This window comes from Trichomycterus rosablanca, chromosome 13 (assembly GCF_030014385.1).
Source record: "Trichomycterus rosablanca isolate fTriRos1 chromosome 13, fTriRos1.hap1, whole genome shotgun sequence".
NCBI lineage: Eukaryota > Metazoa > Chordata > Actinopteri > Siluriformes > Trichomycteridae > Trichomycterus > Trichomycterus rosablanca.
Window position 1 is genome coordinate 1,520,243 of NC_086000.1, and position 19,321 is coordinate 1,539,563.

General features: G+C 42.9%; 1 protein-coding gene across 1 annotated transcript in view; it reads right to left on the reverse strand.

Annotated features, from left to right (window-relative positions):
• Window positions 1–15,937, reverse strand: part of si:ch211-266g18.10 (titin) — a 35,211-nt gene extending 19,274 nt beyond the window's left edge. The window contains exons 1-33 of the mRNA XM_063007866.1: window positions 15,699–15,937; window positions 14,067–14,261; window positions 13,832–13,936; window positions 13,262–13,354; window positions 12,610–12,714; window positions 12,394–12,513; window positions 12,189–12,308; window positions 11,988–12,107; window positions 11,560–11,589; window positions 11,444–11,470; window positions 7,474–9,726; window positions 5,862–5,927; window positions 5,638–5,781; window positions 4,853–4,900; window positions 4,707–4,748; window positions 4,550–4,597; window positions 4,331–4,414; window positions 4,208–4,255; window positions 4,013–4,096; window positions 3,859–3,906; window positions 3,669–3,755; window positions 2,056–2,142; window positions 1,860–1,946; window positions 1,532–1,579; window positions 1,409–1,456; window positions 1,207–1,293; window positions 1,021–1,107; window positions 815–862; window positions 625–711; window positions 474–521; window positions 314–361; window positions 194–238; window positions 22–69 (exon numbers count right to left, since the gene is read on the reverse strand). Of these exons, the coding sequence (XP_062863936.1) occupies window positions 22–69; window positions 194–238; window positions 314–361; window positions 474–521; window positions 625–711; window positions 815–862; window positions 1,021–1,107; window positions 1,207–1,293; window positions 1,409–1,456; window positions 1,532–1,579; window positions 1,860–1,946; window positions 2,056–2,142; window positions 3,669–3,755; window positions 3,859–3,906; window positions 4,013–4,096; window positions 4,208–4,255; window positions 4,331–4,414; window positions 4,550–4,597; window positions 4,707–4,748; window positions 4,853–4,900; window positions 5,638–5,781; window positions 5,862–5,927; window positions 7,474–9,726; window positions 11,444–11,470; window positions 11,560–11,589; window positions 11,988–12,107; window positions 12,189–12,308; window positions 12,394–12,513; window positions 12,610–12,714; window positions 13,262–13,354; window positions 13,832–13,936; window positions 14,067–14,261; window positions 15,699–15,717 (4,654 nt within the window). The 5' untranslated portion in view covers window positions 15,718–15,937. The remainder of the gene's footprint in view (window positions 1–21; window positions 70–193; window positions 239–313; window positions 362–473; window positions 522–624; window positions 712–814; window positions 863–1,020; window positions 1,108–1,206; window positions 1,294–1,408; window positions 1,457–1,531; window positions 1,580–1,859; window positions 1,947–2,055; window positions 2,143–3,668; window positions 3,756–3,858; window positions 3,907–4,012; window positions 4,097–4,207; window positions 4,256–4,330; window positions 4,415–4,549; window positions 4,598–4,706; window positions 4,749–4,852; window positions 4,901–5,637; window positions 5,782–5,861; window positions 5,928–7,473; window positions 9,727–11,443; window positions 11,471–11,559; window positions 11,590–11,987; window positions 12,108–12,188; window positions 12,309–12,393; window positions 12,514–12,609; window positions 12,715–13,261; window positions 13,355–13,831; window positions 13,937–14,066; window positions 14,262–15,698) is intronic.
• Between the last annotated feature and the right edge of the window lie 3,384 nt (window positions 15,938–19,321).

Consider the following 19,321-nt stretch of genomic DNA (forward strand, 5'->3'; position numbering starts at 1 on the left):
AAACATCAGTGCGAATCTTACCTGTTCTCTTTGGAGCAGGTTTAGCTTCCTCCTTTACAGCTTTAACCTCTAAAATAATAAAAATAAAAATGAAATCATGCTTTTGTTTATTTTATATATATTTTATATTTTATATATAGTTCATATAGAATTTATGGAAGAGAAAAGATCTTATAGTACAGAAGTGACGTACCTTTCTTCAGAGCAGCAGGTTCGATCTTCTTCAGAACTTCTGCCTCTGAAAAATAATAATAAATTAAAAATGACTGATTTTAAACATCTCATAACAACAATAATGATTTATTTTATTTACCTTTCTTCACTGGAGCAGGTTTAACTTCCTCCTTTACAGCTTTAACTTCTAAAATAATAAATAATAATAATATTTATGCTGTATTAAATCTGAGACGAGCAGAATTTGGAAGAACCTGTTAAACATTTTTTATTCTGTTTTTTACTCAAAGCTGACCTACCTTTCTTCACTGGAGCTGGTTTAGCTTCCTCTGTTACAGCTTTAACCTCTAAAATAATAATAATAATAATATTTTTGTCCATATAGTGTTTGTATATGTATAAAGATAAACAAAAACAGAGTAAGGACTTTATAGTACGAGAGTGACGTACCTTTCTTCAGAGCAGCAGGTTCAACCTTCTTCTTCAGAACTTTTGGCTCCTGAGCTGGTTTGGCTTCTTTCTTTACAGCTTTAACCTCTAAAATAATAAAAATAATAACAACCATGGTCAGGTGTCCCAATACTTTGTCCATATAATGTGTGTATAAGAGAAAAGATCTTATAGTACAGAAGTGACGTACCTTTCTTCACTGGAGCTGGTTTAGCTTCCTCCTTTACAGCTTTAACCTCTAAAATAATAAAATAATTATTACGCTTTATTAAATCTGAGAATTTGGAAGAACCTGTTAAACATTTTTAAAGCTGTTTTGTCAAAGATCTTAAAAACACATTACAACTATTGTTTAAACAGGCAGAGAAAAGATCTTATAGTACGAGAGTGACGTACCTTTCTTCACTGAAGCAGGTTCGACCTTCTCCTTCAGAACTTTTGGCTCCTGAGCTGGTTTGGCTTCCTTCTCTACAGCTTTCACCTCTAAAATAATAAAAATAATAACCATGGTCAGGTGTCCCAATACTTTTGTCCATATAATGTATGTATAAGTAAAGATCTTATAGTACGAGAGTGACGTACCTTTCTTCACTGAAGCAGGTTCGACCTTCTCCTTCAGAACTTCTGCCTCCAGAGCTGGTTTAGCTTCCTTCTCTACAGCTTTAACCTCTAAAATAATAATAGTAATGTCCAACAAGCTCATGTTCAGGTGTCCCAATACTTTTGTCCATATAATGTGTGTATAAGAAAAGAGAAAAGATCTTATAGTACGAGAGTGACGTACCTTTCTTCAGAGCAGCAGGTTTGACCTTCTCCTTCAGAACTTCTGCCTCTAAAAATTATTAATGAATTAAAAATGACTGATTTTAAACATCTCATAACAATAATAATGATTTATTTTACGTACCTTTCTTCACTGGAGCAGGTTTAACTTCTTTCCTTACAGCTTTAACTTCTATAATGGACACAAATCATGTTACGTTAAAGATTGTAATATTAAACGTAGGCCAGAATAGAGGAACCATGAACTTCCAAATATCCATATATATATATATACAGTATATACGTATATATAAGAAAATGCTTGCAAAACCAGCAGGTTTAGCTTCCTCCTTTACAGCTTTAACTTCTAAAATTATAAAAATAATACTGGTGTCCATATATAGTGTGTGTATACGTATAAAGCTAATCAAACACAGGCAGAGAAAAGATCTTAAAGTACAGAAGTGACGTACCTTTCTTCTGAGGTGCAGGTTCAACCTTCTTCTTCAGAACTTTTGGCTCCTGAGCTGGTTTAGATTCTTTCTTTACAGCTTTAACCTCTAAAATAATACAAATAATAACAACCATGGTCAGGTGTCCCAATACTTTTGTCCATATAATGTGTGTATAAGAAAAGAGAAAAGATCTTATAGTACGAGAGTGACGTACCTTTCTTCAGAGCAGCAGGTTCCACCTTCTCCTTCAGAACTTCTGGCTCCTGAGCTGGTTTGGCTTCTTTCCCTACAGCTTTAACCTCTAAAATAATACAAATAATAACAACCATGGTCAGGTGTCCCAATATTTTGTCCATATAGTATGTGTATAAGGAAAGAGAAAAGATCTTATAGTACAAGAGGGACATACAGGGGTTGGACAAAATAACTGAAACACCTGTCATTTTAGTGTGGGAGGTTTCATGGCTAAATTGGACCAGTCTGGTGGCCAATCTTCATTAATTGCACATTGCACCAGTAAGAGCAGAGTGTGAAGGTTCAATTAGCAGGGTAAGAGCACAGTTTTGCTCAAAATATTGCAATGCACACAACATTATGGGTGACATACCAGAGTTCAAAAGAGGACAAATTGTTGGTGCACGTCTTGCTGGCGCATCTGTGACCAAGACAGCAAGTCTTTGTGATGTATCAAGAGCCACGGTATCCAGGGTAATGTCAGCATACCACCAAGAAGGACAAACCACATCCAACAGGATTAACTGTGGACGCAAGAGGAAGCTGTCTGAAAGGGATGTTCGGGTGCTAACCCGGATTGTATCCAAAAAACATAAAACCACGGCTGCCCAAATCACGGCAGAATTAAATGTGCACCTCAACTCTCCTGTTTCCACCAGAACTGTCCGTCGGCAGCTCCACAGGGTCAATATACACGGCCGGGCTGCTATAGCCAAACCTTTGGTCACTCGTGCCGATGCCAAACGTCGGTTTCAATGGTGCAAGGAGCGCAAATCTTGGGCTGTGGACAATGTGAAACATGTATTGTTCTCTGATGAGTCCACCTTTACTGTTTTCCCCACATCCGGGAGAGTTACGGTGTGGAGAAGCCCCAAAGAAGCGTACCACCCAGACTGTTGCATGCCCAGAGTGAAGCATGGGGGTGGATCAGTGATGGTTTGGGCTGCCATATCATGGCATTCCCTTGGCCCAATACTTGTGCTAGATGGGCGCGTCACTGCCAAGGACTACCGAACCATTCTGGAGGACCATGTGCATCCAATGGCGGTGCTGTGTATCAGGATGACAATGCACCAATACACACAGCAAGACTGGTGAAAGATTGGTTTGATGAACATGAAAGTGAAGTTGAACATCTCCCATGGCCTGCACAGTCACCAGATCTAAATATTATTGAGCCACTTTGGGGTGTTTTGGAGAAGCGAGTCAGGAAACGTTTTCCTCCACCAGCATCACGTAGTGACCTGGCCACTATCCTGCAAGAAGAATGGCTTAAAATCCCTCTGACCACTGTGCAGGACTTGTATATGTCATTTCCAAGACGAATTGACGCTGTATTGGCCGCAAAAGGAGGCCCTACACCATACTAATAAATTATTGTGGTCTAAAACCAGGTGTTTCAGTTATTTTGTCCAACCCCTGTACCTTTCTTCACTGGAGCTGGTTTAGCCTCCTTCACTGCTTTAACCTCTAAAATAATAATAATAATAAAAAAATATTAATACTGGTGTCCAAATACAGTAATGTGTGTACATGTATAAAGCTAAACAAAAATAGGCAGAGAAAAGATCTTATAGTACGAGAGTGACGTACCCTTCTTAAGAGCAGCAGGTTCAACCTTCTTCTTCAGAACTTTTGGCTCCTGAGCTGGTTTGGCTTCCTTCTTTACACCTTTAACCTCTAAAATAATACAAATAATAACAACCATGGTCAGGTGTCCCAATACTTTGTCCATATAATGTGTGTATAAGAGAAAAGATCTTATAGTACAGAAGTGATGTACCTTTCTTCACTGGAGCTGGTTTAGCTTCCTCCTTTACAGCTTTAACCTCTAAAATAATAAAATAATAATACTTTTTTCCATATAATGTGTGTATATGTATAAAGATAAACAAAAACAGACACAGTAAGGACTTTATAGTACAGAAGTGACGTACCTTTCTTCAGAGCAGCAGGTTCAACCTTCTTCAGAACCTCTGGCTCCTGAGCTGGTTTAGCTTCTTTCTTTACAGCTTTAACCTCTAAAATAATACAAATAATAACAAGCTCATGGTCAGGTGTCCCAATACTTTTGTCCATATAGTGTGTGTATAAGAAAAGAGAAAAGATCGTATAGTATGAGAGTGACGTACCTTTCTTCAGAGCAGCAGGTTCGACCTTCTCCTTCAGAACTTCTGCCTCTGAAAATTAATAATGAATTAAAAATGACTGATTTTAAACATCTCATAACAACAATAATGATTTATTTTACGTACCTTTCTTCACTGGAGCTGGTTTAGTTAGTGGTTTAGTTGGTGGTTTAGTTGGTTTTGTTACTTTATCTTTTATTTTTTGAGCATCTGGGCAAATAAAACAAAGCAAAAAAAGAAAATAATACATTTAAAAGAAGAGTTTTATGTTTTTCTTCCCTTTAAGCTTGTTAGTCATATCCCAGTCACACTGTATATATCAGTAATAACACAGAGTAGCAGTACCTTTTACTTCAGGAGCTGCTTTTACTTTCTCCTTCATGTCTTTGAGCTCTAAATAAAATAAAAATAAAAATAAATGTAGAAATACACACAGACAAGCTCTGATCTCTCTCCTGTTATGTGGAGTAATGCTAGAAGCCACTTGGACATGCTTAGGTACCTTTTAGAGCTGGTTTAGCTTTCGCTTCTATTTTTTCTGCCTCTAAAATGACACAAATAATGAAATTGAATAAAATTAATTTTAACTTTCACAATAAACTTTAACTACAGAATTTAAAACACTGAGTACAGATACAGACACGGTACCTTTCTGTTTAGGAGCCGGTTTTACTTTCTCCTTAATATCTTTATCTTCTAAACAAAGTAAAGACAAATACGACGAGTGAAGCAAGGTGGCCAAAATAACAGAAACAAGAAAGAAAAGTAAAAGTAAAAACATCCACAGTCCACGAGGAGAAGCTGTACAGAAAGGGGACAGTGCAGAACTGAGAATATATATCATATACAGTATATAGCGCTGCTTCTGGGGAAATCTGCTCTCCTGGGGTGGTTCTGTCATGAAGACCAAAGACACCAAAACACCGACCGGGTGTGTAGCGTGGCATCACACGCTAGTGGTAAACCGGGCCGGGCCGGGCCGGGTAAAGCCGAGCAGCCTGGCATCATTTTCAGAGAAAAGTAGATTTGCCAACAAAGGAGCTGCCAAGTCAGAGAGGGAGAAACCGTGACGTACAGAAAAACTCCCACCTGCAGCGATTATCAATCATCTGCGCCTCCGTACCCCCTCTGCCGGCCAAAAATGGCAAAGCAGAAAATGCAAACTGGCCCCTTCTAGTTAGAACAGTGGTTTCTTGTCAAGGTCAATAAAAAACTCCACTGTCCACTTATGCGTAAATTGGACTGAGTAAATTGAGTAAATTCAGATTCGGATTTGGATTTGGATTTGAATGGTCACGTCTATTCCATGAACCACCAAAAACAGGTCCTGCCATCTATTCTAAGCAGCTTAAACACAAACCACACTGTCCACAGTCAAGCAAGCTTGATATTAAGCTTGAATCAGACCTACTGTGAGATTATATGATTCTTACCTTTGGTTTCTGGAACCACACTTCTGATCTCCTTCAGCTTTTCCTTCACTTCAGGCGCTTCCTTCATCGTTTCTTCTTTCCGTTTCTCTTTTTCAACCCGAACGTCCCTGTGTAAGTGTTCCGCCGCCTTTTCAGCTCGCATTTCTGTAAGAACAGATGCGCCGGTGTGTTTTAAACGTCCAGAATCGTGGAATTTACTCCCCGGTGTGAATTAAACAAGGTACCTTGAAGGGCTTTGAACACCTCCTCACGAGCTTTCTTCTCCTTGGCTATTCTTTCTTGCTCTAGAACTGAAATTCAGACAGAAAAAAATCCAGAAAGTGGCGTTTTTAGATGCTTAAAAAGATGCTTTATTGAAATTTTAATATTTTTTTGTTCTCACAGGCCGTGATGCTGAAAAATACCGTCATAATATTTACAGTATTTTTATTTTATGACTGTATTTGGACAGGATTGCGCTGGCAAACACTGACCGCAGGGCAGGAACCAAACTTTGGTCTATTTCATGTCACCACACGCTTATACACTATGGAGCTAAAAGTATTTGGACACCTGACCATGACGTTGTGTCATAAAACGTCCAGTTTTAAAAAGAAATGCTATTAAAATAGATTTTTTTTCAGGTAGAACAACATCCACTCTTACAAGACTTTGAAGTGTGTCTGTGTATGGGAATTTGTGCCCGTTCTGGTAAAATAAGACAGCATTCGTATGGCTGGGCGCAGACGTTGGTGTTTCAATGCATTCCATTTGTGCTGGAACAGGAAATGGCCTTCCCTAAACTGATGAAAGCATTTACTACTATGCCTGTTAGCAACTGTTGTGTCTGAAGCACACGAAATCAGGAATGAAAAAGGTGTCCCAATACTTCTGTCCGTTTAAGACATGGAAGACGAGGATCAGGATCAGGATCAGGTCCTCGGTCAGAACCCACGCTGCACCACCATGCTGGGTGTCCACACCTCATGTTATGAAGCGCTCGTCAGCAGTGCCAGCAAAGCGTGTTATAAATATAAGCTGCAAATGCGCCACGAAACAGGGAAGCTAACGAGCGCCGCGCGGACACAGCGATGCATCAGCAGCCGTTGCGTATAGCAGGTACATTAAGCAAAGTATAGTTTAGTTTATATCAGGGGTTTTCAAACTAGCCAAAAAAAAAGAATTATACTTGTACACCAGCACCCCCTTGTGGAGGCTTTACGTTACACCTTGTAAACTACAGTGGGACCAGATTGCTGCACACTTCATTGTGTTTGGTAGTCCGTAGGGTGCGAGACCAACGTGAACGATGGATCCGGTGACGTCGGGAGCAGACAGACGTACAACAACTGTGTTTCAAACTACATACTTGTGTTGGTGGGGGGGGGGGGGCAAATAAATGTAGACACACTTCAATAAAAGAACATTTGTCCTCAAAGTGCCGCCAGTGTAGCCACTTTTTCTAGGGTAGGTAGGTAGGTAGGAGTCCCCATAGGTAGGAGTCCAGGGGTGTTAAATCCAGGGGGAGAACGTGGTGGGATCATCTATTAATGTGTGTCTACATTTTTTTGGCCCCTTGTGTATATAACTAGAGAAGTCTTACAAAAAAAGTGCCAATGCTTATATCCTGTGCCATATTCTGCCCGAAAATGCCAATCCGACCCAACTGACCTTGATTTGGGGCAAAATTACAAGAGGAAAAGGGTTCACGATTGGGTTGCCCCTATTCACGGCGCACGAGGGGGTCACTAAGTAGTTGCTAGGGCCTTAACAGTCTCCAAATAAAGGTAGAGCATTGATTATAAAATCCAAACCAAGTTATGATCATGAACTTTGGATAAGTAAACATCTTAATACCTTTTACTCTCTCTTGAGAAAGATCTTCTTGACTCTTGCGTTCCTTGGAAAGACTTCTCATGATCGTCTGTCCTTTTCTGCCGTTGTTGTTGTTGTCGTCACTATCAACGTCATCCAGATCACCATTGTCCTCCAAGAGAAGCAGAGTAGACTCCTGCTGAGCATCCGTTTCTAGTCCTCCTTCAGCAGACGTCAATCCATGTTGGGTGTCGTCGCCTTGTTCTTCCTTCATCACTGCGCCAACTTGCTCTACCTTCGCTTGCACCGTCTGTTCATGTTTAACCTCCATTTCATCCTCCGTACCATGTACAGCATCTGTTTTACCATCATCTCCACCAAGAGTTTCCTCAGCGGAGACGTCTAGAAAAGCACCCGCTTCGGTTTGCATTTCATTGGTGCCCATGGTAGAGTTTGTTGCCTCATTGCCAGCTGAAAAAGCACCAGTCGTAGCTTTGGGTTCGACAGACTCGGCTGAGAAGGTCTCAGCAGTCTCAGTTTGGTCTTCATCTGTGGCCTTTTGTTCTTCTTCATCAACAAGGAAAGAGTCGTTGAGAGTCGTGCCCGATTCCTGCTTAACAGGAGCCTCGAGTTTGGCTTCATCTTCGCCATGGTCCTCAACGTCTGGAGTGGAAACTGTATACTCGACTGATTTATCTGAAGTGACGTTCACTTCAGTTTGGTCTTCATCACTGTTGATGTCAGTTTGTTCTCCTGGTTCATCTTTATCAACGATAGAAAGATCAAGACTTCCCGTTGATTCCTGCTCAGCAGGAGCCTCCAGGAAAGGAGCACCAGTCTCAGTTTGGTCTTCATCTGTGTCCTTTTGTTCCTCTTCGTCCACAAGGAAAGAGATGTTCAGAGTTGTGCCCGATTCCTGCTTAACAGGAGCCTCAAGTTTGGTTTCATCTGCTGATTGTATGGGTTCAACATCAACGTCTGAAGCAGAAACAGCAGACTCGACTGATTTATGTGACGTGACGTTCACTTTAGTTTGGTCTCCTTCTGTGTTGGTGTCAGTTGGTTCTCTTGGTTCGTCTTTATCAACAATAGAAAGATCAAGACTTCCCTTTGATTCCTGATCAGCAGGCGCCTCCAGGAAAGGAGCGCCAGTCTCAGTTTGGTCTTCATCTGTGTCCTTTAGTTCCTCTTCGTCTACAAGGAACGAGACATTAAGAATTGTGCCCGATTCCTGCTTAACAGGAGCCTCAAGTTTGGCTTCATCTTTGTCAGGGCTCTCCAATGCTACTAATCGTATTGGTTCACCATCAACGTCTGGAGCAGAAACTGTGGAATCAGTTGATTTGTCTTCAGTTTGGTCTTCATCTGTGTTGGTGTCAGTTGGTTCTCTTGATTCTTCTTTATCATTGATAGAAAGATCGAGACTTCCGTCTGATTCCTGATCAGCATGAGTCTTCAAGACAGGGGCTCCAGTCTCCTTGTGGTCCTCGTCTTCGATTGCTTGAGAAACAGTTGAGACCAATTCTTCTTGGAGCTTGGTGCCTTGCGGAGAAGTCGTCTCATCATCAGTGACTTCAGGAAGATCATAGATTTCAAGGTTGGCTTGGTCTTCATTTGTATCTGTTGTAGCAGGTTCAGCTGATCTTCCTGGTTGCTCCTCGATATCTAAAACATCAAGAATTTCTGAGATTGTTGTACCAGCTTCAGTTTGGTCTACACTGGCGTCCTTTTTAGCATCTTTGGTCATTTTTGCTGGTTCCTCCTCGTCAACTTCAGAGGTTTCAATCGTTTCAACCGAGTCGTCTTCAACGTTAACTTCTAAAATTCCAAGTTTTTCTTCATCCGTGTCCTCTGTAGCAGGTTCAGATAACTTCATTGGCTGCTCCTCATCCTTTGCCTTCGAGAAGTCAGTGGTTTCCAAGAGGGTAGAATCTGTTGAGGTTTCATCCTCATCCACGTCTCTCTTGAGAGTTTCAGTAAATATCAATGGTTCCTCTTCATCAAGGTGAAGAGCGTTGACGTTTTCATAGGGTGAGTCGACTACCGCTTCACTTGTACCAAAAATATCCTCAGGTAACTGATCTTCAAATGGTTCCTCATCAATGACATCAACAAAATCTTCCACAGTTTCCACAGTTTCAGTGAAATCTTCCATGCTGGCGGCTTTGTGTGCCTTCGCCTCTTTTTTGCTAGTCTTGGCATCCTTCGCGTCTCGTTTAGCCATGGCTGCCTTCAAGAGTTTGCTCTTCATGGCAAGATAGGCATCATCCTGCTTCTTGCCCATTATTTCTGCAACTGTTCCATGAAGCCGTTTGGTGTGAATATAAACTTTTACTTTAATTGAAGTGTTGGTGTTAAGTCCAACCAAGTCTCATGCACGAGTTGTTTGAATTTTAACAAACGATATGGAAATGCAACCCAATCTCACACGACGTTTGAGGGAACTCCAGCGACTGGGGGCTCGCTTATGGAATCGCATCCTCCTGCCTCGCCGAATATGCTGGCAAAGGGGGCATGATTGATTGAAGTGCAAATTGACCCCTCCCCCCCCTTTCAGTGTTAATTCGCTCCAGGTGGAAGTGTTTCTACCGATCATGGTTTCTTCCTCACAGATTTGAACACGTAATGCCAGGCTCAATCTAGGTGGGATTCTGTTGGCGCATGATGCCAGCATACTTTACGTGTTTCTGGGAACTCTTTTACAGAGCAGGGCCCCGCATCTGGACTGGTCTGTGCCAGTTGGTGATATGGGATGGCACTCGTTCATTGCCGCCCCTGGCTTGTTCTGGGTTCCCTTTCTTTACTGTTCTGTCTAAAATTGGGTTGGGATTCATTTCTGCTCTTTCCCTGTTCTGTCCACGTTCTCCGTTGTGGCAGTAGACGTTTCTGTTATTTTGTCCTGTTGTATCGTTCTACCTTGGTTAAACATCCTGCAGTTGGGTTCGTGTTCAGTGCACGCAGGTGCTCAGTGGCGAGGCGAGGTGCCGACTCGTGTCAGCTCTTACAGATTTGCCATCGTGAGATTGGGTTTGCATTTCTACGAAACCTAACGTGAGAGAATGTAAATCAGTACAGGAGAACGTCCCACGTAAGCGCGTTTATTTACATCCGGTCAGTTTCTCATGCAGCCCGTGAACCAATCCAAAGAAATATTAGATACCATCATCCGGCGTCACACGTGTGAATCTTTTCGGAATGTAGAAAGTGCGGACAGAGTTGAACAATGCAGACTTGTTACGGAAGAAATTGCATACAGAACAGTCAGGTAATGTGTACAGATATGCACTTTATTAGAGATTAAGAACACATCAGGTCTATAAACTATTCAGTGAAAAAAATTCACCTTTATTTTTATTTATAAACTTTGTTGTGCAGAATTTACACACTTTGGATCTGTCTGAAAACCTAGCGCTCACACATTTTACGTCATCCTACACACCCGAGAAGAGGGCGTGTCTAAATCCTTAGCTTCCCTTAAAATGCTCCTACTGAGGCGCCTTAATTCTGAGTGATGATCTGACTGAATAACGAGGGAGCGTCAGCATTCAGTGCGGCATTACAAACTTTTCTCTCACAAAAAATGGCAAACGTGGCGGGCGAATCGATGCGGAGCAACCAATGGAGTTCCTTTTAAATGTAAATAAATTCTCATTGATGTTTAATCTGTATAAAGGTGTATTTACACGAGTGTCGTTTATTTGTAAATTAGGGCGTCAGGGACAATTTAAGCGTTTTCGGTACACGGAGGGAGACGTTAGCTGGCGTGATAGAGGGTTGTGCCACCTGAGGCTAACTGTGTTAGCTTAGTAACCGCTGTATAAGTAGCTACTGAGGCAGCTGATCAGGTAGGGCGGGTCACTAGGATTTCAGACAGACCATTGGAGAGACGGAGTTTAGTTATTACACATCATGCGTCTGTTATTCATGCTCATTTGTCAGTGCAGCCTCATATCGTAGAGGACGGGCAACCATTCGTTTGTTTTCGTGACTGTAACGTTTATAGGTTACATACCTTTTTCCATAGGTGGCAAAAATTCTCCTGTTAACACATTAATAAAAATTAACATTCACACATCTAATTTTATCAACTTATATTGATATATAAAACATGTATAAACATGTACTCACCTTTTCTTCGGATCACGTACGGCGCTTCATCTAAAAATAAGTCCGTAAATTCGTAAGAAAACGTTCGATTGTTTTGCAACATGAAGTAATACAGTTTACACCATAAGTGCCATGATACATCGCCATTAATGCTGCGATTATGACCTCTGCTGGCCGATCAAGGCGCTGCACAGAGACGGGGATAACAGGGATTGTTGCACTGCTATTGGCCGACCGGGCACCTATACAGACATGATTGGCCCGTCCGGGGGAGGGAGGGTCATAGGCAATCGCCATAACTGCTGCGATTATGACCTCTGCTGGCGGATCGAAGTGCTGCACAGAGACGGGGATTACGGAGATCAGTGCGGACTCTCTGTGCGCGATACGGATCTCTGTATAAACCCGGTCTGTTTTGCACACGTGTTGTACGATAAAATGTGACTCGCCTTTATCGTCCATCAGGACGCTGGAGAGATACGCCAGGAACATGTCCCTCCTGTCGGAGATCTCCTCCACGGTGTCGGTGACCACCTTCATGGGGTCGAACTTGAGGTCAGGAACGCCACCTTGTGGACAGAGAAAGAAATCAGCTACACGTAGCTGTAAATGTATTCAAGGTGGATTATTTAAAACCCGCGTCTTCACACCTTCTTCGCCGTAGAACAGGCTGGACACTCGGGTCACCACGGAGGTCTTCAGGTCTCCGGCTCCCTCCAGGACGTCGCTGGCTAGTTCCATCGGACTCGTGTTCAATTTAGGGATCCAGACTGGAAATAAAAGTGTAGAATTGATTAGTATAAATAAGAATCGTTAATTCTAAAAGTGCTGTTTTTTTTTTTTTTTTGGACTCACCCTTGATGCCCGTGAAGACGCCCAGGGCGGAGCTTACGATGGTCTTCACCGTGCTTAAAATATACACCGCTACGTCACCCGCTATCTCCAGAGGACTGAGGACGACCAGGTCAAGAAGGTCTGCACAGGACACAGAGGAACAAACGCTTTAGGGACAGAAATATTGGGACTGTAGCACGATCAAAATTTAAATAGCACAAAAATTTGATTAAATACCTTCAAACACGTGGAAGAGAAACTCAACCGGACTTCTGATCCAGCCGTTCACGTCGTCCAGAACATCAGTGCTGAGTTTCAGTACAGCGGCGACTCCTTCACGTCCTGCAGAGAGAAAGACGTCCATATCACTGCCGATGGTGTACGAGGAGGGTATATTCTCCTGACACGATCGGCGAGTGAGGTCAGTCTCGCGCAGGGAGAGTCACACACTGAGCTCTACGCTTCTGTACAGGTGCCTCAGGCTGCTAACCAGGGTCCTTACACAGCGTCAAAGACCCCACCCACTTTTTAGTCCCACCTTTTCCCACCCAGCAGACTAGCGGACTAGCTGATCGTGCCCGCTAGGAGAGCTCAGAATCCCAGCACTGGTGCGATAGCAGCTACACCACCTGGGCATCTTTGATTTAACTATTGTAAGACCCCGACCCTAGCAGGTGAAAAGAAGCGGTCGGTGGCTGACAGCATCCATCAGATGAGACAAAGCACCAGTTGGATAAAACTGAACTGGGTGAAAAAAAAGGGAATTTTTAATTGAACTCATTAATAAAAAAAATAAAAATAAATAAAAAACATAAAAATGGACCAAAATGATGAGGCCACAGCACATATTGAAAAGTAAATAATAATAATCACTAAGTTTGTTACACACCGTCACCAAGGACTTCAGACAGAAGCGTCACTGATGCATCCGTCCACTGGTTCAGAGTCGCCGTCGGGTCAGAGATTATAGTGGGAACATATTCTGTAAATAAAATAATAATAATAGTTTTTAATTTCTGTGATGAATGAATGAATGAATGAATGAATGAATAGATAGATAGATAGATGAATGAATGACAGACAAAATGAATAAATGAATGAATAAAAGAGAAAAAGAAAATATAAAGAAGACAGAAAGAATGAATGACTGAATGAATGGAAGAATAAATGAATAATTAAATGAATGAATAAATAAATTGATTAATAAATAAATGAAAGAAGAAAAAAAGAATTAAACAAAGAGAGAAAAAATAAACAAATGAATGAGAGAATAAATTAATGAAAAAGAAAAAAAGACTAAATGAATGAATAAATGACAGACAGAATGAAAGAATGAATGAATGAATGAATGAATGAATAAATAATTAAATGAATGAATGAATAAACAGATAAAAAGATGAATGAATAACCGAATAAATGGATGAATGAATGAATGAGTGAGTGAATGAATGAGCTCTACCTTGAGGGTTGGTTAAAATCTCATTCATGTGATTCAGTTTGTCTGTAAAATCCTCGACAGCTTCATTAACAGCCGTGACGGGATCAGAACCGATGCGCTGTAGATCTGTAGAACACCACCGAGATACAACAGAAATAAAAAATTTATTTTATTAAATATAAACGTGTTTCTAATAATCTGATTTAATCTATGAACTAAAGTATTGGGTCCCTTATTCTTACGTAACGTCACTCACTCGTCAGCTGCTCGTCCGTCACGAAGTCGAACATGAAGATTCCAGCCGCCGACCAGGAGATCAGGAGAACGACGAGGATCAGCCACTGCGCCGGGCGTGTCAGGACCCTCATGAAGCCGTGGTTCAGGACCTCCGCGCGGGTCGGACGCGTCACCTCCGCGTTCCGTCCGTCCGTGGCGGCGTGAGATGTGGATTCTGCAGGTAGAGACGATTCTAATCAACATGGAGCTCGTACGGCAGATTATTTAGACGCTCTACTTTTAGCTTACACAGTTAGCCTCAGGGCGTTCAAACTGACGCTAGCACGCCGGCTAATGTCTCCCTCCGTGTACAGAAAACGCTTAAACTGTCCCGGTGATGTTAGCACTGGCTACACAGTAACGCTATCTGCACTCTGTGTGAAACAATTTAGCATGATGCTAACTGTCAGAATTTGACAGTAATTAACCTTATTTTTAACAAACCCAGCGGTGAACCTGATTCTGTAGCATGACGACGAGCTTCTGTCCTTCTTAGCACAAGAATAAATACTGCAGCTATACGGCTACACAGCTAGCTAAACACCTCGCTGTGCTACTGCTAGCATTGCTGGATATTAGCATCACAACAGTCACTGTACAGTCACTACAGTGATTAGCTTAGCTTTTACATACTGTACTTGTTAATGAGCTCGATTTCTACACCCATAAAGTTACATTGCAGTCAGAGAGCAGCGCTAGCTCAGCAGTAACAGTTTAGGGAAGGACCTGGACAGGGCTTATAATAAAAATACATACAAAAGTATTGGGACGCCCCCTGTCATTTTTGAATGTATGTGTTTCAGCCACAACTACGTTTCATCGCTAACAAATGCTAACAGGTAATAAATAATCCATGATATAAAGCCGATTATATGTCTCAGACTTTACAGAAACAGTTTAGGGAAGGCCCCCGACAGTGCTTATAATAAACATACATACAAAAGTATTGGGACACCCCTTCTAATTGTTGAATTCATGCGTTTTAGCCACAACAATTGCTAACAAAGGCTAACAGGTAATAAATAATCCATTATATAAAGGCGATAATGTGCTTCCAAATGTATGGCAACAGTTTAGGGAAGGACCTAAACATACATACAAAAGTATCGGGACACCCAGTTCTAATTCTTGAATTCATCTGTTTTAGCCACAACTACATTTTATCGCCAACAAATGCTAACAGGTAATAAATAATCCATAATATAAAGCCGATTATATGCCTCAGACTTTGTGGAAACAGTTTAGGGAAGGACCTGGACAGGGTTTATAATAAACATACGTACAAAAGTATTGGGACACCCGTTGTTTACATTTACATTTGTGGCATTTAGCAGACGCTGTTTATACAAAGCAACTCACAGTCACGAATGCAGTGCAAGCAAATGTGATTTAAGGGCCTTGATCAGGGGCCCAACAGTGGCTACTTGGCGGAAGTGGGCTGGAACCAGCAACTTTCTAATTACTAGTCCGACTTTAAAGAAACAGTTTAGGGAAGGTCCTTTCCTGCTCCAGTATGAAGAAGAGCTCAGAGCCCTGACTCAACAGCTCAGCGTCCGGCCAACCAGCGTAAACCAAGCGTCCACATACTTTTGCACACGTATATAAGTCGTACCTTCAGTTCCTTTAGCCATGTCGCGGTTACGTCGCTGGACCTGGCAGTGGATCTGGTGTGGGTGGTGCAGCCCTACTGGAACGGTTCCGCCCGGTCCTTGTTGGTGCCCTCTGAGGAAACGCCCGCCATACGATCCACAGGTGAAAACTCCTCACAGCACCCGCTCACTCGGCATGGCGGAGGGCGAAGGCGAACTAGCGAGGGCTGCGAGCGCTCCTGCTAATAATTTTAGCCGTGTAAGTGGTGCCTCACGTCGCAATAGGGCAAGAAAACACGCGGCGGAGCCTCACGGTAACCCAATCCGCCCCAGCCCGGGGTTATTCTTAGCCCGTGTCCCGTCCAGCAGCTGCTCCCAGTCTGGCCTTTTTAGGCTGCCGGACGGGGGTCAGATCCCGCCAGGACTGACGGAGGGCCGACGTGGGCTGGATCATTAGATCTGTGACTCCCCGGGTTACTGTGTTGATGCTAATGCATGACGTGGAACCCGAACCCCCCGAGACCTCCAGGGTTCTATTTACAGCACGTTTGGTTCTCAGATCTCCGAGGATTCGCTTTCATCTGGCATTTCGTAGCACAGATCGTCCTATTTTCATCCAGCCGTGATGAACTGAGATCGGCGCGGCGTGCCGAAAGTATGTGGACGCTTGCTTTTGGTCAAGAAAGCCTCAGTCGGTGTTCCGGTTCATTCCAGAGCTGGGCTGGAGTTTCTCTAAATCGAGCTTCTCGGAGCTATTTTGGAACAGGAAAGGACCTTCCTTAAACTGCTGCTGTGAAGTTGGAAGCACATTTCCTTTCCACGATGGACGTATTACTTGAAGCAATAGTTTTTTGCAAAGATTAGAATTGGGTGTCCCAACATTTTACTACAGTTTACAGTCAATGCGCAGTTGTAGCCTTGTGTTTAAGGTACTGGACTAGTAATCAGAAGGTCGCTGGTTCAAGACCCACCACTGCCAGGTTGCCACTGTTGGGCCCTTGAGCAAGGCCCTTAACCCTTTTGCTTAGATAATATACTGTCACAGTACTCTAAGTCCCTTTGGATAAAAGCATCTCCTAAATAGGAGGCGTAATAATCAGTCGTATACAGGAAAGTATACAGCAACAGTTTAGGGAAGGCCCTCTCCTCCTCCGGCGTGACCGCGTTCCCCTTAGTGCGCCAAGCGAGCTCTATAAAGTTCGATTTAAATGAAAGGATCTCCAGTCCTGACCTCAGCCCCTTCCGAACAGCTCCGGAATGAACCGGAACGTTTAAATGGGCACAAATTCCCACAGACATACTTAAGTCTCACGGGAAGCTGAAAGGATAACAGACGTCACTCAGTTTTATCGAAAACATGAACTGAGATCGTAGCAGCGTGCGGTAAACACACCACAGGGGGCAAAAGTATGGGTCTGGGTCTTGCCAAATCTGGCCAGCAGAGGGGGCACGGAGGTGCAGATGACGCTCATCGTTCAGGGATAAATTGCTCCTGGTGGACGTGTTTCTACTGCGCGCGGTTTCTTCCTTATGCGTAGATTTGTCGTATGATGCCGGCTGCCCCAGAGGTGCCCCGACGACCCTTTTCCGCCCGGCACTCCCAGCAGCCTGCTGTACTTTGACAACTCTGGTTACGTTGTTGGCTTCTGTTATTTCGGCCACTGCTTTTATTTCCCGTCACCATTGTTCCACCTCCTGAACACTGGGTTTTAGAAATAAACTTACCGTTTGATTCAGTTCTTTCTGAGGAGTCTCAGTGCTCGGATGTACGTTTGATGCATTTTGTTTATTGTATTTGTGGGACACACATGGTGATTATCAGGTCGCGTCTCAAACCACATCCAGCGTACTACAGCGTGTAACTAAACCCTTCTTAATCCACCAGTTTAGTCCACCGTCCCATTTTAGTCAGACATTTAGTCAAGCTCCGCCTCCTCCATCCGCCTATCTATCTATTTTCCTCCCAGTCTAGTCGTACCCGACCTGTACTGCTCCTGATTGTAGAATCACAAACAGATCCCCGTTATCCCCCGCCTCTGTGCAGCGCCGTCGCTCGGCCAGCAGAGGTCGTAATCGCAGCAGTTATGATCCTCCCTCCTCCCGGACGTCGTCTGTGTAGGTGCCCGACGGGCCGTTTGCAAACGAAATGACTTAATAACATATAAATTATCTACACATGCTTTAAACACGTTCTCATTTACATTTTTATATTGTGTTTGATGTCTAGGTCAGGGGCGTCCAAACTTTTCCTATCGGGGTTCTGATGGACTCACCAGTTTAAACATACCCACTTTCCTCCTTCATTCTCAGCTTGTTCGTCTAGTTTTCGTTTCTCCAAAGACTGATGAGCGTCCGTGTAGGTGTGACGTAACACGGGGGGCGTTTTAGATCCGTTTCATGTTGTGACAGCGCCACCCAGAGTTCAAACAGTTCAAGCTATTTTCATCTGAAGTTTGGACACCCCTGATTCAGATGAACTGTTCAGGAAGGAGAAAGAAAACGAAGAGACGAGCTTGGGGACGAGTATTTATTCTACAAGTGTGTGTGTGTGTGTGTGTGTGTGTGTGTGTGTGCAGAACTCAAACCAAAGTGTTAAATAAAACACCATGTCTATAAACTAATCCCGACCGGCGACGAGGGCGAACGTAAACGAGGCGAAGGCGACGAGGTCGGAGGTCACTGAACCCTCACTGAACGTCGTAGGAAGGTCGGGACGAAGGAAAGAAAAGGACAGAAAGGCGTGGTCACGTCTCGTTATTACAGAGTGGAACCGATTCGGGATCAGAGTCCAGGGAGCGAGAGTCGACCCCAAAATAAAGAAACGAGGGTTTAAATTCGGCTTATATGAGAAGCTCAGCTCAGAGTTGTGTTAGCAATTCCTCCCCCGGGTTTGTTTATTTATTTGTTTACTATGATATTACGTTGAGAACGTTAAAATGCTTCGCTTATACACCTCATTATTACAACAGGAACAATGTTAGCCGGTGATTTTAATCCATCTTAATTTTTATTTGTTTTTTCTTGTTTTTGTTTTCGCTAGAGATGCAGGAATAGTCAAGCATAACGCCCACGCAGCCCGATTACTATATTAATGCATTATTATTATTATTATTATTATTCTATCGTTAATCCAAAGTGACGGAATAGAAATAGAAATGTGCTCGATTAACTAGCGAGGAAAATAAAAATATTAAATAATAAAAACGAGGGTGGATGAGCTTCTGCTAAGGTAAAAGCAGGTGGAAATTACACCGATCAGCCATAACATTAAAACCACCTCCTTGTCCATTTTATCAGCTCCACTTACCATACAGAAGCACTTTGTAGTTCTACAATTACTGACTGTAGTCCATCTGTTTCTCTGAATGCTTTGTTACCCCCTTTCACCCTGTTCTTCAATGGTCAGGACCCCCACAGAGCAGGTATTATTTAGGTGGTGGATGAGTCTCAGCACTGCAGTGACACTGACATGGTGGTGGTGTGTTAGTGTGTGTTGTGCTGGTATGAGTGGATCAGACACAGCAGTGCTGCTGGAGTTTTTATTAGACTCTCCTACCTAGTCGGTCCACCTTGTAGATGTAAAGTCAGAGACGATCGCTCATCTATTGCTGCTGTTTGAGTCGCTCATCTTCTAGACCTTCATCAG